We start from the raw sequence: 24,473 nt of genomic DNA, 5'->3' as shown, positions 1-24,473 counted from the left end.
CTTCACACATGAGCAAGGTGATATGGGAGGAAATATTCTAACTATTGTGCTGGAATTGGCCTTTTCACTGCTTGAAAAACAAAACACCACATCCACATTTTGATACCACTGTCATTTTCAGGCATGACCTTCTGACAGGCATACTTTTTTTTGTTTTTTGTTGAGAGCCTGCCTATTGAAGACAGCACACCATGTTACAGCTTTACCTCCCAATAGTAGTTATGTTAAATATAAAAAGTCTGTCGGGAAAATAGCAAAGCACCCTAAAAATCAACTATGGCAGAACCCAAAAACATTTATCCTTATAGGTAGAAAAGTGGATTTAAAATAATTTCTTGTGGAACCTATTTTGTCAAATGATTACTTTCCTGGCAACTTATAATCTAAACCAGGTAAGGTGAACCTTTGGCCCTCCAGATGCTCTTGGACTAAAATTCTCATCAACCCCAGCAAGCATGGCCAGTGGGCAGGGATGATGGGAGTTGTGATCTAGCAACCTTTGAAGGACAAAATGTTCCCCACAACTGACTAAAATTTTTCGTAAAGTGGGTGGAAATTGTCAGCTTTAAAAACAAAAATGTACTGTGGTTTGGAATTGTTATGGTTTAGCATTTTTCATACCAGAAGTGGAAAACAAGCAGGGTGGACGTTTCCTGTTTATTTGATGCACTGGCAAACTTAAATTTTATATTATCTATAAACTGCTTATAGGCTTTCTTTACAGTTGAGCAGTGAACAAATTCTGCTCAATGAATCAAATGATTGTGTATGTCAAAGTTTTTGGTAATGAGGCAGCTGAAGCTGGAAGCCGGATCTTGATTGTCCTTTGGAAAATAGGGTTCAGGAGAAGTGTTAAATCCCTTTGCCGTTCCTTACAACAGACCTGAATCTCCATCTCCTCTTCTTCCTTGGTATAGCTACTATTTGCCAAATTTTTAAAAGATGAGAGACCTTATCAGGGATCATGGCCTCTAGTTTGGTCTTGTGATTGGGAGGTATTCATGGGAAAGAGGCCTGTAGAAGCTTCCAACCCTCAAAACTTCATTCAGAAAGCCGATGCTTTGGTGCTACTCAACACCACTTAGAGATTGCAGAAACTTCTATTAGAGCAGCATTTGAAAGTTTGGGTGATGGTATTCTCTGCTGGCTTTTCTTGAACATTAACACATTGGGTGCTGCAGCCCTTCTTGGAAAAGAGAAGAGTATTTCCTGTAGAAGAAGATTGATTAGTGGGACCACGACAACTATGGATAATAGTAAACCAGGCTAGTGCCTCTCTCATTTTTGTAGCATTGTTTCAGGCTTGGAGAGTTGGTAAGGTTGCCACTTTTATCAGCCTGTGCTCCTGAACAACATGGGATGCAAGCATTAGCAGGTGACCATTCTCATCTTCATGTGCAAGACAGAGTGGGTGATTAACCAACGTGAATAGAGGAGGCTGCTATTTTTACTTCTGAGCAGACAGCAGCCCTGATTAGGAGAGAGGACATCCTGTCTTCAGAGGACTGCACCACATCACCACTTAATCCCATTTAAGTTACAGTTTACAGGTAGCATGCATCAAGCATGTCCAGTAACTTCATGGACTGAGAAGCCCAGTCCATTACGTCCTTGACTGCAACTGCCCCATGATTGCAAGAGCGCACAGCAAATGCCCCAAAGCACACTTTCTCCACAAATTGTACACAAGGGAACCACTGTGACGTGTCTGACCATTCATTCAAAATGACTGTATTGACCTGGGAAAGGCTGCAGTTCAGTGGTAGAGCAGCCGTGTTGCATGCATAAATCTCATGTTCAATTCCTGGCATCTCTGAGTAGGATGGAATGAGACTTTTGGCTGAAAGGTTGGAAAGCTACTGCCAGTCAGTGCAGGTAATAATAATAATAATAATAATAATAATAATAATAATAATAATAATTTTATTTATATCCCGCCCTCCCCAGCCGAAGCTGGGCTCAGAGTGCCTAACAACAGTAAAAATAACACAATCAATTAATTGAAATACATTCTAAAATCAATTCAGAGTCAAATTAATGGCAACCATTGGGCTAGAGTTCTTGGAGGATTACAGAAGGAGGGGATCAGACTGTGCCTTGGCCAAAGGCCTGGTGGAACAGCTCTGTCTTGAAGGCCCTGCGGAAAGATGTCAAGTCCCGCAGGGCCCTAGTCTCTTGTGACAGAGCGTTCCACCAGATCAGGGCCACGGCCGAAAAAGCCCTGGCTCTGGTTGAGGCCAGCCTAACCTCCCTGTGGCCCAGGATCTCCAAGATGTTTTTATTTGAAGACCGTAAGGTCTACCAGGAGATTGAGCCAGCTGGACCAATAGTATGATTCAGTGTAAAGCAGTTTCCAATTTGGTAACTATTCAAAGATCTAAATGGCTGCTCCAGAGGGTAGGACCCAAACCAAATGGATTCAAATGTCAAGAAAGAAGGTTCTGACTTAACAATGGGAAGAACTTTCTGATGCCAAGAACTGTCTGACAGTGGAATGAACTCCCTTGGATGGTGGTGGACCCTCAATCACTGGAGGTTTTTAAACTGACGTTGGGGTGGCCATCTGTCTGGGATTCTTTAGCTGTGTTGCCTGCATTGCAGGGGTTGAGCTAGATGACTTTTAGGGTCCCACCTCTACAATGCGATGAGTCTATCATTCTGTGGTCCTGTCATTACATACCAAAGTAGACGGTCTGTTTGTAGCAAGACTTCCCCACGTGCAATCTGCAAGGACGTTTCCGCTCAAGGCAGATACCTTTATGATGCTGAAAATGACAGTGAGCACATCTGATGCTGACAACTAGAGAAAAGCAAAGATACCAAGATCAACAGGTGAAAGGTGCAAAAATCACCCAACCTGTTAACAATCCAATTCACTCCTTGCTTTTCAAAATGTTTGCTTGCAAGGTCAGCCCATTCTTGGTAAGCCACAAAGAAAGAAAGATGGCAGAGTTAATGAGCAAACCTCCAACTCACTAACCTCCAAACGCATATCAAAGTGCCTTGAGAACAGGCAGAGGAGCACAGAATCTCTGTCCAGGATCCTTTCTCTGCAGCTGTGTCTTCCACCTCCTCCTGCTCTAAATGGGGGGAATTGACTACACTCCTTATAGACACAGGGTGCAGGAGAGGGGAAACTTCCTGTCTTGATCCCAAACCTGCAGGGCCCTTTGATAATTTTCTCCAGATCGTAGAAGCCTAAACGTTGGTCCTGAGTGGGTGGCTGTTTAAGCAGCTTACTTCATCATTTCATTCTCCTCTATAGGACAGCTGTACATTTAGCAGGTGAACACACAACAGCCTTGCTGGTTAAAATGAGACTATATACCTACCTACCTACCTAACCAGTAATCTATATTGATCTTTGCACACACACTCAGATTCAGTTGGTCCTAGACTTTGGGGAATGTATGTACATTAGCAACAATATCATGCAAAAGTTTGTATGCGTACATTGAGATACATGCAGGCTAACATTCTGTAAACTTTCACAATGGCTTTTTGACAACAGCAGCAGCCATCACAGACTGATGCAGAAATATAGAGAACAGAATTTAAGACTAGAAAAAAAAAATCAGAAACTTACCCACCAGAGACTTACCTATCTCAACAGACAGCAGCAGCCAGAACCCGAGATAGAGAAGGCTATTCATGTTCTGTTTTCTATCTTTGTCAACACTATGTGCAAGGAGGGTGCAGCTGGAATCTGAATTTATCTCCACCTCTGACGATCAGATGTGAGGTGAGCCTGTGATTCGTTTCTGGAGGACACACCTTTTAGTTTTGCTTGAATGGAAAACCCCCGACGCATCCTTGTGATCAGAACGTTTTATCCTCCTTTTGAGTCATTAAGTGCATGCATGAAGGGGGAAGAGGTCTGCCCAGTCCCAGCCTCTGCATATTCGACTGCCTGCCTGTACAGAGATTATGTGGCACCTACAAGTGGTATTACACGTGATCTTAGCTAAAACACCAAGAAGCAATACAAGAGTGTCGGTTCCCTAGAAGTCTTTGTATGATGTATGAGTCATGGTGCCCATACAATTTATACTGAGCACAGACCATCAGATGGGTAGGTGAGCAACAGGAGAAGGGACATGGATTGTGATTTTTATTCTATCCTATCTAGGCTTAGGCGAGGATTTTGGAGCAAACCTTTCCTGTCCATATCCTGGATTTTTAAAAAATGTTTCATCAATTCATTGCTCCCCACTCCATTTTATTTACTGCTTCCATCCACCACCCAGATTTTAATAATAATAATAATAATAGTAATAATAATAATAATAATAAATTTTATTTATATCCCACCCTCCCCAGCTGAAGCCGGGCTCAGGGTGGCTAACAACACTAAGACAGTGCAACATAAAAACATTATAAAAATTAATTAAAATCAAAATTGATGGCAACCATAAACTAAAGTTTTGTAAAGATTGCCAAAGGAGGGAGTCAGGCTGCGCCTTGACCAAAAGCCTGGTGGAACAGCTCTGTCTTGCAGGCCCTGCGGAAAGATGTCAAGTCCTGCAGGGCCCTTGTCTCTTGTGACAGAGTGTTCCACCAGGTTGGAGCCACAGCCGAAAAAGCCCTGGCTCTAGTTGAGGCCAGCCTAACCTCTCTATGGCCTGGGACCTTCAAGATGTTTTTATTTGAAGACTGTAAGTTCCTCTGTGGGGCATACCAGGAGAGGCGGTCCCGTAGGTACGAGGGCCCTAGGCCGTATAGGGCTTTGAAGGTTAAAACCAGCACCTTAAACCTGATCCTGTACTCCACCGGGAGCCAGTGCAGCTGGTATAGCACCGGATGAATGTGATCTCGCAGCGAAGACCCCGTAAGGAGTCTCGCTGCGGCATTCTGCACCCACTGGAGTTTCTGGGTCAGTCTCAAGGGCAGCCCCACGTAGAGCGAGTTACAATAATCCAGTCTGGAGGTGACCGCTGCGTGGATCACAGTGGCTAGGCCAGGGCGAGAGAGGTAAGGAGCCAACTGCTTAGCTTGGTGTAGATGAAAAAATGCCGCCTTTGTTATAGCTGCAATCTGCGCCTCCATGGAGAGGGAGGTATCAAAGATTACACCCAAACTCTTAACGGACGGTGCTGGCACTAATTTCACCCCCACAAGAGATGGGAGTTGCCCCCTCAATCCCATATCGTCCCGTCCCAGCCAGAGGACCTCTGTCTTCGAAGGATTTAACTTCAACCGGCTCCCACGTAACCATCCAGCCACAGCTTCCAAGCATCTGATCAGTGTGCCTGGGGCCGAGTCAGGATGGCCATCCATCAACAGATAGAGTTGGGTGTCATCAGCATACTGATGGCAGCCCAGCCCAAAACTCTGGACAAGCTGGGCGAGGGGGCGCATAAAGATGTTAAAAAGCATCGGGGAGAATATCGCACCCTGGGGCAGTCCACACACCAAGGAGTGGTGGGATGACAATTCCCCCCCAAGCGCCACCCTCTGTCCCCGACCAGAGAGAAACGAGCGCAGCCATTGAAGGACTGTGCCCTGGATCCCCACGTCGGCAAGGCGGTGGTCCAGGAGTTCATGATCGACCATGTCGAAGGCTGCTGACAGGTCTAGAAGAATCAGCAGCCCCGACCCGCCTCGATCCAGCTGCCTGCGGAGATCATCTGTTAGGGCGACCATAGAATCATAGAATAGAATCATAGAATCATAGAGTTGGAAGAGACCACAAGGGCCATCGAGTCCAACCCCCTGCCAAACAGGAAACACCATCAGAGCACTCCTGACATATGGTTGTCAAGCCTCTGCTTAAAGACCTCCAAAGAAGGAGACTCCACCACACTCCTTGGCAGCAAATTCCACTGTCAAACAGCTCTTACTGTCAGGAAGTTCTTCCTAATGTTTAGGTGGAAGAACTAATGTTTAGGTGGAAGAATAAACCAGAGCCGTCTCGGTCCCATGACCAGCACGGAAGCCAGACTGGAATGGACCCAGAGCCGATTTTGATTGTGCAGAGAACTCAGGTGTATGTTGTGATATCACAATGCTGAATGTTTATGAATCCATTTGGATGTGTTTTTTATTGTGCTTTAATGATGGTATCAGGTTGGTTATACATCTCACTTTCAATACTCTCTGTGGCTATAGTTTTGGGGTGGCCCCACTGTTTCATTTCCAATCAGTTCCTATCTTATAAGCTTGTGCTGAAATTCCATCACTTTTTATACCACGAAAGTTCTGGTTTATTCCCCCCCCCCCACAGAACCACACACTATAACCCCTCTGAGCAGCAGTAATGTGGCAAGATCAGGGAAGCATCACAGGACAAAGTAGAATAAATCTACCACTGTTGTACTATTAATTGTGTCAATAACATGTTGCAGAATACATCCTCAATAAAACACCTGTCTGGAGGGGCCCCATGTCTGTCTGGAAAAACTGGACCTGTAGAAATTCCCAACTTAATGAACATGAAAGCTCCTAACACCTTATTTTCCTATTGCATTCGATAGCTACCAGGACCACAAATGTTTCATTCTTTCTCTCATTTGTTGGTTGCCCCTGGAAACCCTCAAGGACAAATATTTGGATGCTACTACAGTAGCTACTTCAGTTGCAAAGCAACTGAAATCATAACCCATTGTGGCTGATAACTCGCCAGTTTACATGGCTTTGACTGGAGACTAGACAAATTCATGGTGCTTAGATCTATCATTTGCTATTAATGGTTTGTTGTTGTTGTTTAGTTGTTTAGCGTGTCCAACTTTTTGTGACCCCATGGACCAGAGCATGCCAGGCACTCCTGTCTTCCACTGCCTCCTGCAGTTTGGTCAAACTCCTGTTGGTAGCTTCGAGAACACTGTCCAACCATCTCGTCCTCTGTCGTCCCCTTCTCCTTGTGCCCTCCATCTTTCCCAACATCAGGGTCTTTTCCAGGGAGTCTTCTCTTCTCATGAGGTGGCCAAAGTATTGGAGCCTCAGCTTCACGATCCGTCCTTCCAGTGAGCACTCAGGGCTGATTTCCTTAAGAATGGATAGGTTTGATCTTCTTGAAGTCCATGGGACTCTCAAGGGTCTCCTCCAGCACCATTAATTAATGGTTTAGGGATTATCAGTGGCTTTTAATCTATTCACACTGAAATGGATCAGGTTCTGGAGCTCCTCTTAAAAGGCAATTCATATCTATTGCAAGTCCCTTGGTTTATTAACAAACTTGGACACAGTAGGCGGATTGAGGTGGATTTGTTCCAAGCACTGATGTTCTTTTTTGATGTACCATCTGTTGGTACAACTGGAAACTCAGAATGGTTTTTTTTCACCCTGAGATGATCTAACAGGTATCCCTACATTCCTTTCTGCTGCAGTATGAAGATGTGCTTGTTTGCTGGGTGGGGGAATCAATGGGGGAAATGTGTTGCAGTGCCTACCCAATGCTTACGCATAAGTATCAAACCACCTTAGCTGTAGGCATACATTAAAATGTCAGATTGACATCTCTCAGGGTTGAATGACTCAGTAACTCATTAATGTAGATGGCTTTATACAGCTTCGAAGGGGGATCAGAGAAATTTATGGAGGAGTGGCCTATCCATGGTTGTTAGTCGTGGCAGCTAAAGAAGACCTCCAGGTTCAGAGATAGTATGGAGCCCAGAGATGACCCAAGACATTTTGCTACCTGAGGAAAAGAACAAGGTGATACCCCCTTCCAAGGATGGAGAACCCTTGTCAACCCAGAGGCCACATTCCCTTCTTCCAAACACTGAAAATTCACCAGCATTTTAGTTTGGATTTATTCTGCCCCCTCAGCATCTGCCAGCTAAGGCAGCCTCCTCAGAGTGCCCAATGGTAGGGTCAGCCTTGATGGTGACCATAGAAAGTTATTGCCGGTTGATGTATGCAATACAAATCTAGATGCAGGGATGAGTAATCAGACTGTTTCTGGTCCATGCTACTTATAAATCATTTCAGCACCATTTCCATATTAATCTGCAATTGAAATAAACTGTCAAAAATTTGCTTTGGAAGCTAGACATAGGAGAGAAATTAAAGGACCACCCAGACCCTACAATCATCATCTGAGGCCCTTTCTCATGTGCTGCCTCCATGAGAGGTCCAGAGGGTAGCAACATGAGAGAAGGCCTTTTCCGCAGCTGCTCCCTGTTTGTGGCCATCTAAGTTGGTGACCATTTTTGCATTATGTGAGAGAGACTTTCATACATTGAACTATTCACTGTGTGAAGAAGGACCTTTTCCCTGCCCCAAATCTTCCAAAATTCAGCATCATTGGATTGCTCCGATTTTAGAATCATGAGATAGGGAAAAATTGTTTCCCCAGCATCATGTAATTTAAATATTTCCTTAAAGTGGTTGGAAATAGGCACTTTTGATAGCCTGAGCATTTATTTTTAAAACATGAACTGTGGTTGGAAATAGTTACAATTGTGTATTTTTGGATACTGAGGGCATGAAAGAAACAAACATTCGATCTCATCTAACCTGGCCTTAAGAGGAAGAGGTATCTGTAGAAAGGAGACCTGCAGTAGCTTCCAGCCCTTGAAATTTCACCCAGAAAGCAGAATCTATGATGCTCTCCACTGACACAAACACCACTACTGTGCCTTAGTGGTTACAGAAATTTCTATCAGAACAGCAAGTATAGACTTCACTCACTGTCTTAGGCTTCTTTGGTGTCAATACATTTATGCAAGCTGAAGAACAGCCCTTGATGGTATGGAGAGGAGTCCGTCCTGTAAAGGAAGAAATATAAGGGTGTATCCAGGTACTGGCAAACTCCTTCCCCTTACTTCTGATCAAATGCTTTGATGTCAATCACACATCTACAAGTGAATTCTTCTAGATAACATAGGATTATACCATAGATATTGCCATCATTGTGCCATTGTTTCAGAGGCAAAAACCTGGTAGTAGGGTTGCCAACGTTGAGTATCCTCTGTTTCTCTGCCTTTAAGAATCTCATGGTCTGCAGGCATTCATCTGATCATATACCTATTTTTATTTAATTTTACATATCACCTTGAGATATGTGTGGAAAGTGATTGGTTAATTAATTAACCAATCATCATTCTCATATCTGCGCAGTGAAACATTTCGTCTATAAATTTCTGCAGAGCAGAGTGCTGTAAGACAATGAGCAGATAAGACTCGTTGTTTTTTTAATGAGTGGTTGGCAACCCTGATTGGTAGGATTGGCCTACTGTTATCAGGAACTGCATCACAGCAGCCCACCTTGTTACCACTCTTCTTTGCCCTATAAACTCCCCACCCTCTAGTCACTTGTCTTGGAAAACATGGACAACAGGTTGCATTTAATGAGAGAGTGAACAAGAACAGTGTACACTGTGAAGTTGATCATTTTCACCACTCCCTAAGGTCCCACTCCTTTACTTATTGCTCCACTCAGCAGTCTAGGCGCCACCCCCAGGTGCTTAGCTCTGCATGGATTCTTGAATATGGATTTCTATTGCAGGTTGGAGTTCCAAGAGAATCTCAGCTCTGAGTCTCCCTCATTCCCTCAACATGCCCCAAAACAGAGCCAGAAACTCTGCTAGCCTGAGAGCTTGAGTTAATTCTATTAGAAGTCATGGAAGAGAACCAAAGATAAAAATGAAAAACAATCACCCTGCAACCCAACACACATTTCTTCTCACCTGACTTAAGAAATAGTGGTAGCTCCACCATGACTCTCCACCTCCCTCCCACACCCTGTAGGATTGCTTTGTAGAATGTACTGGATTACTCAATAGCACTCCATAAAATCCATTTCCACCTACCTGTGTCCAAAAGTGATAATTCTGGGAGCTTTGTCCATTAATTGCTGTAGAGGTTGGCTGTGGTTGCCTTGTGATGATGTGGAGAAAACCCATTTATATGCTCCAAGAAAGGCTTCTTTCTTGGTTATTTATTTACAATAGCATTGGGTATACCACCAATTAACACAATAGTGCGTGGTGGCGTACATGCAATAAAATAAAACATCATAAAAACCATAGAAAATTATTGTTAAAAAGACGGGTTGGGGGGAAAAAGTTAAACAGTCGCATTGGCCTGTCTGTATAAAAAGGTCTTCAAGAGACACTGGAAAATCAAGAGCGAGGGCACCTGCCACATCTGTGTTAGAAGAGCATGGGACCAGTGACACTAAAAGCCTGACTTCTAGTGGAGGCCAGCTGGGCCTCTGTAACATGGGGACAACTTGCAGTGCTCCTTCCGATGATCTGAGTAATCAAGCTGCAAGGGCTTACATGGTCCTGGGATATATTACAGGATCTGAGTCGTGAGTAACCATAATCACTTACCATAATAAACCATCTGCTTGTAGCATGACTGCCCTGAGTGCAGTCTGCACGGACGTCTCCATTTCTCGCACCCTTTACCTGGGAGCTGATATGCACACTGGGAGCACTTGATGCCAGCAACTAGGGGAAGAGGAACCAAGAAGTGAACTATGAACTTTGAAAGAGAATCGGCTGCTAAACTGATCTCATCCCAGAGGACAAGAGGGCACTGTTCCTTTTCTACCAGCTTGCCTGTGGTGGGTGTTACTCTGTGACGTGTGGGTTGTAAAACAGGCTTAACATACAAAAAGAACCCGCTTGAAGGGATGGGGTAGAGATGCAGTTCAGCTTGCATTTAAAGGCCCAAAAATGGCAGTGGTGTGTGGCAGGCAGCATGAGCAGGGGTTGGGGGGAGGTCTAGGGGGAAGGGATGCAGTTTGGCCAAGACGTAAGGGGAATTTGGCAAGGATCATGGGAAGGGTGGGGGGTTGGTGAGTGGTGAGGTTGCAGAAGTGGGAGTGGGAAGAGGGGTGGCCAAGCCAAGAGGTTGGGTGTGGTGCAAAGGGCAGGGGGTTGACAAGGGGGTAGGGCAGAGTGTGGAATTGAGGAGGGTCGGTGAATGAATCAAAGAAGGTGCAGAGCCCCTAACATACCTGAAATTTCACTTTTCATTGGTGAAAATCCAGTCCGCACCTCTCCCTATTCACTTCCAAATTTGCATCCAATAAAATCAACTGGTTTTGCCTCTATTTTTGCCTCCATGAAAAGGTCAAATTAAATAATTAAAACTAAATAATTGACTGTACCAGGCCTTGGAACCAGAAACAAACCCCACTCTCACTTGATCACACATCCACAAGAGAAGCTTCACAGTTGTGGCACGGAAATTTAATACACATTAGTCATCTTTAATGCTATAACCATTTGAAGGTAATTCAGTAGTAACACAGAACTATGTAGAGCTCTGTTAGCAACAAAAGGATTACATGAGCAGAAGATGACCCATTTTCTTGATATGCCATTTTGAACAGGCTCCCTCAGCTGCAACTGGTGCAAAGCTTATTCGAGCTCCTGTAACAACATTGGAATCAGGTATACGCTGATGGAGAAATGCAGAGAACTGAATTTAATACTGGGGTGGGTGATGGGTGGTGAAGAAATGGAGAGAAACCAAAATTGACATGTTGGCCCATCATAGACTTACCCAACTCAATGGATAGCAGCACCCAGAACACGATATTCAGAAGCCTATTCATGCTGCCCCTTCTGCCTTCACGTCAGCACTGCGTGTGAGGAGAGTACAACTTGAATTTATCTCCACCTCTGAGGATCAGGTGTGAAGTGAGCCTGTGATTGGTCCACAGAGGACATACCTTTTAGTTTTGCTTGGATGAAAAGCTACGAGCATATCAGTGGGATCAGCTAATGCAGAACATCTAATCCCTTTGAGTCATTTGGCGCATGCATGAAGGGGGAAGGAATTGAGGTTGCACAATCTCTGTACCGCCTACAAGTGGTATTGCACGTGATCTTAGACAAAACACCACAGAATTCTTTGTATGCTGTACGAGTCTTGTTGCCCATGCAATTTCTACTGTGCACAGAGCACTTAGATATATTTGTTGGATATTCTTTCTGTGTGAGAGAGAATCGTTTGTCCCAGAAACAGAGATGAACAGAAAAGAAGTTTCAAGAGGCAGCAGAAGGCTGAGATTGTTTTGTCTATGCAAGGACATTTCCTGTGGGAACTGTTCTTTGGACACGTGAAGTGTGACAGGAAGTAATGATAACAATGGTTCCGTGTAACTTGTTGTGAGTCTCTTGCTTGCACCTTGTGGTGAGTGAAGCAGAGAGAGAGAGTCTTGGACTCTTGTTGGACTCTAAGCATGCCTTGACCATGGCAGTGGTGAATGTCTGTATATAGTTGCTACCAATATGCTTTTATACCTGTCAAGTAGCCTCTACACTTGACTGAATCTTTATGGTGCCCATGAGTGTTTATTGTCTACTGTGTGTACCTTCAACCCTGAAGACACTTCCAAGCAAGGAGCTGTGTTGAGATGTAACTCCACTGAGTATAGATACTGCCACACATGGGCAGCGAAAGTGATGCTGGACCCAATCCTTCTAAATCATCCATCAGAGGTTGATGGATTGATCCAACAATACTGGCATTATTTCCTTTTCCTTTTCCCAAATATTTTTTATTAGTTTTCAATTACAATAATCCAGTAAAAACCTCATTATAACAATGCCGAATTATAATACCATTAATAATGCCAATCATTCAAAAGCCAAATTATACAATTTAGGTGGCCCCTCCGTGTGCTAGAATGGATGGTTTGATATTTACTTTATTTCTGCATTCTTATAAATTTCCATTTCATTTCAGTCAGAATAACAAGCCCTTATATCCAACTGCAATTTTAACGACTTCCATTCATGTTACCACATTAAATTATTTATTGTCCTACAGGTGAAGCATTCAAACTCTCTTTGTTCTTCTTGTGTGTGGCAATTATTCTGTCCATGATGTTTCTTCCTGTCCTTGTAATATATTATGTCTATCTTTTGTCAGTTGTTGCTGTTCTCCATAATAGTCATTATTTTCAGCTCTCCTATCCCACTTTCTCCTTCCCCCCTTGATGATCAGGTCAGGGGAAGACACACACACACACACACACACACACACACACACACACACACAGTTATGCCTCTCCCTGCCACTTTCTTTTTCTCGTGCACACAGACAGTATGAACACTCTTCCATCTTTCCTTCTCTTTCATGTGCAAGCATTGATATTATATGGAGTGAATTCTGCTTGCCCCTTATTTGGGCAGCATTGCAACCTGGTTCTGTTCCCCCATCACAATCTCCTCCACTACACCTCAACAATCAGGACAGCCAAGTAAACCCACAGACCAAAAATACATACGGTACTTCTCTCTCTCTCTCTCTCTCTCTCTCTCTCTCTCACACACACACACACACCCCTCCATTTCTCTCTCTTGCACACATTCAAGCGACACCATACTTTCCTTCCAGTTCAACATTTTTGACATCCTCCTTTTCCTTATCCTCCTTTTGTTTTGGTCAAGATAAAAGTTAGCCTGCAAAACATAAAGCTGTGGGCTCTCACCTGGTGTGTAGGTAAACAGAGTGTTTTGGTCTTAGATGGGACTCTGATCAGAATCAATAAGCCACTGTCTGTGTTTGTGTGTTCTTGAACACAAGCTCAGATCCTCCCAGGCCTGTCCTTTTGGTGACTCCCACAGAACAAAAGCAATGAAGATTATACAAAAACTCACACTTTTTCAACCTCAACCTCGGTGGTGACCACGGATGAAACTCACATCCCCTCACTATTTATGTATATGACAACAGCAGCTAGGATATCATATGCACAGAAATGGAAAGAAGAGAAGGTTTCAATGAAGGAGGAGTGGCTTCTGAAAGCAATGGACTATGCAGAAATGGCATAGATGGAGAGATGTGATGAACTGAACATAAGGAGGGAAAATGAGAAACTAAAATTGACAGATCCATGAAAAGCAGACCACTGCCTCCACCAAGCACAATTTATTGCCAGCTAGTTCCAAAACACTGGCAGGTTTTGTGCCAAAAAAATTAGTTGCACAAACCATTCCTTTCATTCTACACCCTGAATATAGTTGTCGCTTCGGCTCCTTTCCACAATGATGATTTGTTTTAGAAAGAGAAAATGCCTCTGTGTGAAACCACATCACACAACAACTGCACAAAGGAGTGAGAAAGTTTCCAAGGGCCCATGGGTGTGTGTGTATGTGTAATGTCCAATGCACCTCAGTGTTTCAAACAATGTTCTTCAAGGAAATCAGAATTCTATATATTGTATACAACTCACTTCTACTCAGAGTAGATCCATTGAAATGAACAGACCTAAGTTTGTCATGTTTCTTACTTCCAGTGGCTCTGAATAGGACAAGCATTGGACACATCCCGTAATATTTTAATAATGTTAAAAACTAAGTCAATGGCCGGGAAATTTATGGAAGCTCGTCTCCATCATGGTTGTTCTGGAAAGAGAGAGGAATGTCTGCACACCAGGCACTCTCTAATTAGGATGTTTCAACCTTGGTACCCGAAGTGATGCCCTCCAGATGTTGCTGGAGTTCAGTCCCCATCAGCTCCACTCAGTATAGTCAACAGTTGGGGATGATGAGAGCTTGAACATTTGAAGGGCACTGTGGTGGCTACTGTTTTTAGCTGCTAGTTTCGAAAGCTAGTGATGGGTGGCCTGTCCCTTGGGTGCCAAGTTGTAAGTAAGTCCATAAAGGTTACTAGCCTGAATCAATCAACCACTAGGTTTCTGGGGTCTAGAGGGGTGAAGAGTTGTGTCCCTCCTGGAGCAGCCCACTCATTCACTTGCATGGAACCCCATGCACTCCCCTAAAAGCCAACCCTTCTCACCTACATCTACATAAATGCACCAATCCCAGCTCATTACACTGTGCTGTTAACTGCACAGTTGCAGGGGTCAGTTGAAAAGTTGGCAGCCCTTCCCAAAAACAAGAGCCATTTGTTTCAGAGACTAACCATTCCTGTTGCCCCTCCTTTGATCTTTAGAAAGGGATTGTTGTACCTGTGTTAATGTTTAATGGATCTTTGTACACTGCTCCAGGTCAGCCCTTCATAAGCATCCTGGCTAAATATCCGGAACAAACCTGGTGCAAGAGTTGCAATCCACAGCATGAACAAGCTTTTGTCACTCGGATTATGGATCCTGCTTGCCTTTTCAATGGGTAGGTTTCTAAACAGGCACCACCAGCAACTTCCGAGTCCTTAGCTGACCATATTCTTTATGCTTGTACCTTGGAATGTATGATTCCTGTTTTTAACTGATGGGCTTGTTTTGGTCTGAGCCGCTCAACATACAACTTGCTGGAGACTGGAAAGCAGAGGTGAGTAGTTCTAATATACAGTGGTGCCTCGCAAGACGAAATTAATTCGTTCTGCGAGTTGCTTCGTCTTGCGATTTTTTCGTCTTGCGGAGCGCAGATTCCCCGGGTATTAACGGCTTTAAGAAAAAGGAAGCAAACCCGCAAGACGTTTTCGTCTTGCGAAGCAAGCCCATAGGGAAATTCGTCTTGCGAAGCAACTCAAGAAACGAAAAACCCTTTCGTCTTGCGCGTTTTTCGTCTAGCGAGGCATTCGTCTTGCGGGGCACCACTGTATGCAAGGAACTGAGCTCATCCTGGACCCACAAGCCAGCTTTAGTTTTTGCTGATCACCCCATAGAAAGGAACTGTCTACTTTGCAAAAGCACACCAAGAGCATAGCAGTTTCCAGAGGGCGTACTATGTTAGCCTGTTGCAACAAAAACAGGCTTGTGGCACCTTAATGACATATTGACTTATTTTGGCATCAGGTTCTGCACAACTGTGTCCACTCAATCGGATGGATGGAAAATTATTAGCTGCATGGGAGGAAAAGAATGTTAGCAATAAGGTCAGAGGGAAATTTTTAAAAATGCTGTTCAATATAATTGTATTAAAGTCTCAGTTTAATCAAAGGTGGGTTGCAGGAGCACTTCCACCATAAAATATATACGGGATAGAATATTGGTCCCCAAATGCATTTTTGCGTTCAAGGTTGGTCCTGGGAGGTGCTATTTTTCTAGAAAAAGAGGTGCTGGAGCTCACAATTAACTTCTCCCTTGTTTTCTGAGAAGTGCTGGAGCTGAGCTCTGACTGGAAAAATAATAATCTTGTCCTGGGCAAGAAAAGGTCAAAAACTGCTTAGAAAGGTGATACTTTGCTCGGACAGCCAATGGACCTATTTCCTATAAGGCAGCTTACTGGACTCCTATCAAACTAAATGAGGAATTGTTGGGCTTTGCTGGATTAGGAGACCCCAGAGTTGGGCAACCAGATGTTGTTGGACTCAGCCTCAGCCAGCAGGGCCAGTGATCATGGATGATGGGAGTTTGAGATCAGCAGCATCTTAAGGGCTGCAGGGTCTCAATTTCTGGGGTAAAAGCTTCTGTTGGACAAGGCACTGATCCTTTCTTTTATACCAAAGACTAAAATCAAAGTGACCGGGACAGTAGACCTGCTTCAGGAGAGTTAATTGTCCAAGCTGTCCCTCAGCTGCAGAGCCTTTGGCCCACTGGCCCACCAAGTATTCCAGTTTGCCATGCGAGACCATTTTTGTGAAAACCACACCCATCTGTCTGTCAGGTGGTGTCATTCCATTGGGTGAGGTTTGATGGGGGTAGTCAATTCTTGCAGAAAGCAGGACTGAAAGTAGGAGATTTAGGTGTAGTAAGTTCCACGGTGCCACTGCTGTCTAACTTTGAGGTTGTCCATCCACTGCACTCTCTGTCCACTCCCCTGTAAATCTCCTGGTGTCATGATGACCTCAGATCATTCAACATGGGTGATCCCACCCACCTGTAAAAGTTGACCCATGGAGGTGGTGTTGGAGATAAAGAACTGACCCACCGAGCCAAAAAGCCTCCCCTCCCTTTGCTTTAAGAGCTGCAGGCAATGAAGAAATCAGAAACTGTTCAAAACATGTCTGCACATTTTCAAATGATGCCCACACACCATGACCGCTGTTGATTAAAGTTTCAATTGCCAACTGATGGGCTGTCAGGCAAACTTATGCCATGTTGTTTCCCAACTCTGTATTTATCTACCCTCCTCTCCAGTCAACAGCCTCAAATGCTACACCTGTTTGTTTGAACTTAAGAATGGCACCTGTCCTGCACCAAAGCCTCCCTGCATAGCGCAATCTAGGGAGTCCTGCTTCCGGCAGATGCTCTTTACAGGTAAGGTGTGTGATTCTTGGTCCTAATGGGGCTTGCTTTGGGACTCTGTGTATCTATTTATTTCTACTGTCCAGAAAGGAATTCTTAAAAGGATAGTGAATAAATGTGCCCCTTGGCATGCCCACCCTCAATACCAAGGATGGGGAATCTGTTGTCCTCCAGACATTGTTGGACTCCAACTCCCATCACCCCCAGCCAGCATGGCCAGTGCTCAGGTATGATGGGACATGTAGTCCAGAAGCATCTGGGCAGCCACAGGTTCCCATTCCTGCTGCAGAGACTGGTGGGCTAGCATTTTTTAGTCAAGCCCACAACAACAGGTCTTCTTCTTTCAACATCCACTGCCTCCCACGGTTGCCATGAGAACGTAAGAAGATCCTGCTGGATCAGGCCAGTAGCTCATCTCACTCAGCATGCTGGCCAACCAGATGCCTGTAGGAAACTGTCAGGGGCTCTGACAGAAACCCACAAGCAGGACCTCAGCAGAAGAGCACTCTGCCCTCCATGGTTCCCAAGAATTGACATTCAGAAGCATGGTTGTCTCCAACCTTGGCAAAGCCATCACAGATAGTAGCCACCGATAGCCTTCCCTTCCATGAATTTGTCCAGTTCTCTGTTAAAGCCATCCAAGTCGGTGACCATCACTGCCTCCTGTGGGACATTGTTCCACAGTTCACCTATGCACTGTGTTGAGAAGTGCATTCTTTTATCTATGCTGTATCTTCCAGCTTCATTAGATGTCCATGAATTCTAATGTAATGAGAGAGGGAGACGAGAAGCTGCCATGGTGAGTCAGGTGGGATGGTAGGTGAGGCCTGGGGCCTGGGCAAGGGCACAAAGCTCTTTGAGGTGGACTGACCAACGGAGGGATGGAGGCCGGTGGGTGGGCAGGTGAGCGAGTAAGTGCCAATCTGGCACCTGGAGGCCCCCGCCAGCCAGGCAGCCAAGCCATTTGCATGGACAGGCAGAGTCCCCCAAACCCAGGGCAGCCCCCATGTGGAATAATGACTCAAGACAATGTGCTATGGGATTAAAATTGGCCACAACTTTATTATGTTTCAGATGTGGGTAGACCTTGGCTCAGGCACTGGGCATTTATTCCTCCCAGTTCCTCGCTGGGGATCTGGGGAACATTAAGGTTATCCAGTGTGTGTGGAGAGGGGGTGGGCTGGCTCTGGAGAACATATGTTCAAGCAGAGAAGAAGAAGAAGAAGAGTTTGGATTTGATATCCCGCCTTTCACTCCCCTTCAGGAGTCTCAAAGTGGCTCACATTCTCCTTTCCCTTCCTCCCCCACAACCAACACTCTGTGAGGTGAGTGGGGCTGAGAGACTTCAAAGAAGTGTGACTGGCCCAAGGTCACCCAGCAGCTGCATGTGGAGGAGCGGAGACGCGAACCCGGTTCCCCAGATTACGTGACTACCGCTCTTAACCACTACACCACACCTGCCCCCGTTATGCCCCCGTCGCAGGGGAGAGCAATGACAACCTCTAGGTGTATGGCCAATGCCTTCCCTCAAGACCCCTTTAACAGGGAACCCTGGTATCGCTGCCACAAAGAGAAGGAAGGCGCGTGGGTCACCGCTACACCCCCACCCCCATTTAGGGAAGATAGACTAAAGGATTGCACCCAAGGCCTGATACTGCCAAAGTTGTGACATTTTGCTAGGGGAAAGGCAAACTTGCCAATGCAGGAGAATTCCTTTCCGGCCCATCACCAGCGACCTTGACGTAGCAGCCCCCGCATACCTGTAGAGAATACGTTAACTATGGGTGGGTAGGGTGGGAGAAGCTCTGGAGCCAACTGACGATTCTCAGGTAAGATCCTCCTCCTATTGTGTGGGCAGGTGGTCCCTCCCCCCTACCTGGCCTGATCACCTTGGCAACGCCTCCCCAGGTGGGATTGGGCAACTGGCTGAGGTAGGCAGAGACCTCCAGGTATCCCACCTGGGGAAGGCGAAGCCAAGCCTGTGCTAATGGTGCCGCATAGGGTCCAGGCGACTGCGCGCAACCACGCAAAGGGCACCCCCATTTAATGTGGGGAGCGGTCATCGCTCGCATGTCCGGCTAGGCAGTGCTGTGCTCCTGTGGGTGCACATGCAGCCATCCCACCTCTCCCAGCCAGCTTTGCTCTCTGAGCCTGGAGAGCCAAAGGGAAAGAAATTGACCCGCCCAGGTTCAGTGGCAGTCCACCTTTGATTTTTGAGGGTGCTGAATTTTGTCATTTACCTTAGGGGGCAAAATGTATTAGTCTGGTCCTGTCCCAGATGTTCAGTTGGACATATAAGCAGGCAACTAATAGGAACTAGATAGGAAGTCTGCCTTCTTACAGGGGGCTCACTGATTTTTCTCTTCCTTTCCAGAATCTGTTCTCCTTTACACTACAGCAGGCTGTGCCTATGACTGCAGGGATGTAAATGGAGGAAGGCACATTCATCACGTCAACAAATGCTGCACTACAGAAATGTGCAACTCTCCCTAGGCTTGGGATGTGTATGAATGGGCTCCATGCATCTTCTGCCTGATTTGAAACAAAAGATTCTTTATTGATTTCATGCTATTGCCATCTGTTTTTCCTGGAAACCTCTCTAATTTGAAATACCTTGGGGGGAAAAAAATCAACATTTAATTACCAGAAGTGAAGAAATTTTTGCTGTAAAATTTAAATGAACTAGGGCAGTGATGGTGGAAATTCCTGGACAAAATTCTCTCCATTCAAAGCCAATAGCAACATTTTCATTTAGGGTTGAAAAACATTGGAGTTTAACTGATGGATCTATTGAAACCTTACTCAATTGTCTGAAAAAGAATATCTGAATAATTTGGAATTCTTTTCTTTGTAAAAAAGTTAATTAGTTTTAATGGATTGTATTCAACTATTAAGGAACATAATTTGTGCTCTGTCAATGGAGCTTTGCTTCCCACATTACAACCCCAAAACCTTATATATATAAAATACACTTTTATTAAACCAAACAAAATGTTACAAAATAGTGTGCAAGTTGTGAATTTGCCCAAACTCCCCATCAGGTTAGAAAGTAAAAATGCAAGAGTGGGGGCTAAGGGGGAATTGGAGGCTAGGATTATTCAAGCCACCTTTGTCTGCTTCTGCTAAAAGTCTTAAAATGGAGTGTGGGGTCAGGCAACAATGTAGACAGAACAACCCTAGATGGACCAATGGTCTGACTCTGTATGAGGCAGCTTCCTCTCACAGTGGCTTTAATGAGATGAATCGTGGTATTTATAAATGGCTGCATATTTCGCATAGACAGAGCCAGTCCTTTAATTTGGTCCTTTGCATCGACCACTAATAAACTGTTCAGTCACAACAATGGGTGTCTGGCTGAGTCCTTCAATGGGTTTTAAGGTTTTCATGCAGGCTGGTTATGTATTTCAATGGAAAAGTGGAAGTCTTTAAAAACAAACAGACAAATAAATATCAAATCAGCAGCTACTGTGAAATTAGAACTTTATATTTTCTTCAGTTGGTAGAGCATGAGACTCTTAATCTCACAGTCAAGGGTTCGAGTCCTGCGTTGGGCAAAAAGATTCCTGCATTGCAGGGGGTTGGACCAGAAGACTTTCACAGTACTTTCCAACTCTATGATTCTGTGATTCTTTTATTACTTCTTTTTTTTTTAGGTAGGCTGCACAGCCAGCCCAAGAAATCTTGCTGTCTGGTACAAAGTACAAGGTGGTGCTGTTTGTTTGTTTATTTGTTGCATTTAGAATCATAGAGTTGGGAGGGACCAAAAGGATCATCTAGCCAAACACCCTGTGTTACAGGAATCTTTTTGTCCAAAGTGGGGCATTTGTATCCCACCTTGCCCCCCAAGGAGCTCAATGTAATGTACACCATTCTTCCCCTCCTCAATTATTCCCCACAACACTGTGAGGTTTGTTAGATGGAGAGGTAGTGACTGGTCCAAGGTCATCTAGGGAGCTTCATGGTCAAGTGAGGATTTGAAGCCTGGTCTCCAAAGTTCTAGCTCAACCTTCTAACCGCTACACTGCACCGGCTCCTATTCCATGTAAAATGTTCAAACCGTCTGAAATTTGCATCAGCTCCAGGGATGTATTCCAGAACTTTCAGTGTGCACAGTTAAATTGGAGTCAAAGGCTCTGTCTCCCTAGTGCAACAAGGCCTTTTTTAAAAAATAAAAAACCCAGAATTTCTGCAGTTGTGAAAGTGACAGGGAAGCACATTGAAAAATCTGGGATGAATGAATAGTTAGGGAAGACGTTTCAACACCACACAAGCAAATCTGGAAGAAGACAGGGTGAATTAACAGAGATAATTCTCCAAACACTTGATGATAACAGCAGAGGGAGAGCATCCCGTTTTGCCATTTGAGACAAAACAAAGTGCTGCCGAGGTTTGCAAATCAGTCCATGAGGGTAAAAGGGTTGGCACCCTCTGATGTAGTGTAACCCAGCAGTTTCTTGTTCCAACCTAATTGCGGACTGTAGCCCATGAAAGCTTATGCCATATCTTGAATTAGAAGACACACATATCCCAATCCTGTAACAGCTGTTCTTTCAGGAAAGCTACTACAGGGCTGTGAAATATGTCGGGATTCATGCTCTTAAAATGGGAGATACAGCCTGCAAATTTCATCCACTTCTGGCCAAAAAAAAAAGTCAGAAGCTGTTCATTTTGTGTGTGTGTGTGTGTGTGTGTGTGTGTGTGTGTGTGTGTGACATTTTAGGGTATATGCCTGTAATTCAACAGGATTTATTCTCTCTGGAGGGGTTACTATGTCTTCAAATTGCACCCACTTCTGTATAGCCATTTTGAAATGTCCTAATAGTGAATCGGGATGGGGAAAGAAGCAGATTAGGCTCCATGAGTCATATTGGGTAGTCTCTGAATGGTCTGTAAGAAAAATTGGTTTGTTACTGAAGTCACATCATTTGGTCTGTATCAAACCCAGTGGTCTGTGTTGTCTGCCATCCTCCCTTTTGCAAATATGAGCAGCAGTTTATGTGAGAAGCACACAGCCCTGCAGTGTAGATGGTAGCTTCTCATACCTGCAAGTCAAGTTTATGTTTACCCCTTGTGCTGGTCCTGCCTAGATGGCTCATAACACAAACTGGGAAGAACCTGAAGTTAATTTGGACATCCATTGTGTCTGGTTCCTGCCTGGCCATTTTTTACACAGCACACAGATTTATTTCTTGGGATAATTATGGTCTTCAGCTCTAATTCCAGCTCTAAAAACAGACTATGCAAGAACCTTAAGACCACAAGGGTGTGCATATGTCAGGGCTGGGTAACCTTCCAAAGACCACATGTTAGTGGTGGGCAAGGCCAGAGACAAAAGTTGATGAAGCAACAAATGTCAATGTTACTTTTGCATGGTAGGTAAGTTTCTGCAAACAATCACACACCCTTCACTTTCCTCATCCAGGACACGCAAGAGGCATTATCAGAGTTGAAGGATACATTCCACCCAGACAGAAACTGTCATGGAGCTCTACTCAAATTGATCCAGAGAAGTACTCCAATGTATAGTTAGCAGAGTAAAAACTTAAACATGTTGCAAGATTCCCCAAAAATAGACAATGAAATACAATTGTATTTCATCCAGGAACTGAAGGCAAAGGAGCATAATGGTCACAAATCCAATACATTCAGGATTGGCATTGTCCATAAGAAGTCCAGTTGCAGCAGACTTAAACTTACAATAACTTGTAAGAAGACTAAAACTTAACACTAAGCATACTATATACAGAATACCACACCAGAAGGAAAGAGAGATAGAAAGAGAGTGAAACCCAGGCTCCTTCTGGCCTTACTATTATAGTCAGCGTGACCTTGACAGAAAGAGATAACTGAACCAGTTTAAGCCAGCTGTACTCAGCTTCTCGGAAGGAATAACCCAAACATCATGAACCTTCTGCTAGAAGCTTCCAGAACCCTCTTGAATTAATTAGAATAGGAAAGATCTCTACACATCACATCAATACTATCTGCACCAAGAAATGCAAACTGATGAAAACACCTGGGTCCAGGGATGAGGGCTGAGTGGGTGTGTAGCCCAGGGTTTCCCACCTCTGATATAAGCACTGAAGGTACTCTCACACTGAATTCATAATCTTCACATCTTGACCCATCACCTGCCTGGGTCATTTGTGAATCAATCTATGCCTCCCACTGGCTACCCTGAGACCACAGCTTCTCCTATATTTAGACTAATTGATGGAAACGGCACCTAATGGTCCAGCATTTGGCAACAGAACACTCAAATGGGCAAAGGACATCCAGTTCCTAGGCTGTACTTCGCTGCTAAAACTGTAATCAACCACCGTAGCAGGTGGAAAATGTAACACGAGGTTCCTCCAGAAGCAGCCTATAGTGTCCATGAGAGTTTAAATCCATTATCCTGAGTGACGTTTTGTTGTTCCTTTACCAGCTCCACTGAGGAGACCTTGTTGTTCTGCTGGGTTGTCAAGAATGGCAAGAAAGCCCAAGATGATTAACTTGGTTGTGCTTCTCGGCATTTTAGCTCTGCTCTTTTGTGAGTAAAACAGATGGGGTGTTGTCAGTCTCGGGTGTGGAGATAATTCCCTTGCTTCATGTTGCACCATTTGCAACCATTAAGTCTCTTTCATTCTATCTTGGTATGAATTTTGTGTGTTTCCCATACATATGTGCTTTATGTCCTGTAAGTGTATGTTGTTGTTATTAGCAAAGCAGGACCATAAATGTTAACATTTTTTGAAATGGCACGAGCCTCTGTGAACAAGGCTTCAAGTGATTTTAATGAAGTCAGTTTATGCACATTATTGATAAGGGGTGTTTGGGACACCTTTAACAAGATGAAAGGTTACACCAGCACTATCCCATAAAAACAGGATGCTGGACTAGATAGGCCCACAGAGCTCTTCCTATGTTCTTATGTCATGTTCTCTGCATAATTCTTGTTCAAAATGAATTCTAGTTTATTTTCTATATAAATGTTTTTCTTAAACTATTCCTGTGATTGCACATTGTAGATCAGTAATGATGACCAACAGCTGCAACAACAAAATGGCCTCGTATATATTAGCAGTAAATGCTTACTGGACCTCAGATCATTCTGTAACTTTATCTCGTATTAGTTTTGATGCATGTGAAGCTATTTAGAATTAGGGTGGGTTGTGATGCAATTTCATGCTAAATTACTTCCCCCTTTCAAGCTGCTGCAGCTATCAAATGCAAGGTGTGCAAATTCCAATATCCTGGTTTTATCTGTTTCAAAGGAAGTGATATATGTTCAGCCTTAAGTTGCAAAACAACCTATATCAAAGAAGGTATGTTTGCCTTGAAATTAACTCTTATGTGTTAATTTAAGTGGGATGGAGTGGCCATACTAGTTTCATGGCATGTGGGTCATTGAGCCTGTTGCTTACTGGAAAGGAGA

General features: G+C 44.3%; 1 protein-coding gene and 2 long non-coding RNA genes across 3 annotated transcripts; 1 reads left to right on the top strand and 2 right to left on the bottom strand.

Annotated features, from left to right (window-relative positions):
• Positions 1–645: 645 nt before the first annotated feature.
• On the bottom strand, positions 646–3,709 carry LOC309331309. The gene is made up of 3 exons (XR_014151805.1): positions 3,602–3,709; positions 2,681–2,800; positions 646–1,209 (listed from the first exon to the last, which is right to left on the bottom strand). It is a non-coding gene; the product is annotated as an uncharacterized lncRNA (long non-coding RNA).
• Positions 3,612–19,674, top strand: LOC309331306. The gene is made up of 4 exons (XR_014151802.1): positions 3,612–3,742; positions 14,918–15,038; positions 16,949–17,068; positions 19,431–19,674. It is a non-coding gene; the product is annotated as an uncharacterized lncRNA (long non-coding RNA).
• On the bottom strand, positions 8,343–11,533 carry PATE4 (prostate and testis expressed 4). Its single transcript, XM_081843762.1, has 3 exons — positions 11,461–11,533; positions 10,278–10,397; positions 8,343–8,708 (listed from the first exon to the last, which is right to left on the bottom strand). The coding sequence occupies exons 1-3, from the start codon at positions 11,510–11,512 to the stop codon at positions 8,581–8,583; spliced, it is 300 nt and encodes a 99-aa protein (XP_081699888.1). The 5' UTR covers positions 11,513–11,533; the 3' UTR covers positions 8,343–8,580.
• Positions 19,675–24,473: the final 4,799 nt, after the last annotated feature.

Source organism: Podarcis erhardii (assembly GCF_964252035.2).
Source record: "Podarcis erhardii genome assembly, chromosome: 16".
Classification (NCBI taxonomy): domain Eukaryota; kingdom Metazoa; phylum Chordata; class Lepidosauria; order Squamata; family Lacertidae; genus Podarcis; species Podarcis erhardii.
This window is presented reverse-complemented; position numbering and strand designations above follow the sequence as displayed.

Coding starts and splice junctions, on each gene's coding strand:
- PATE4 (XM_081843762.1), bottom strand. CDS start 11,512: ATGAATAGGCTTCTGAATATCGTGTTCTGGGTGCTGCTATCCATTGAG. Junction 10,398..11,460: donor GCTGCTATCCATTGAGTTGG/GTAAGTCTATGA, acceptor CTCTTCCCCTAG/TTGCTGGCATCAAGTGCTCC. Junction 8,709..10,277: donor CAAGCAGATGGTTTATTATG/GTAAGTGATTAT, acceptor CTTCCTTTACAG/GACGGACTCCTCTCCATACC.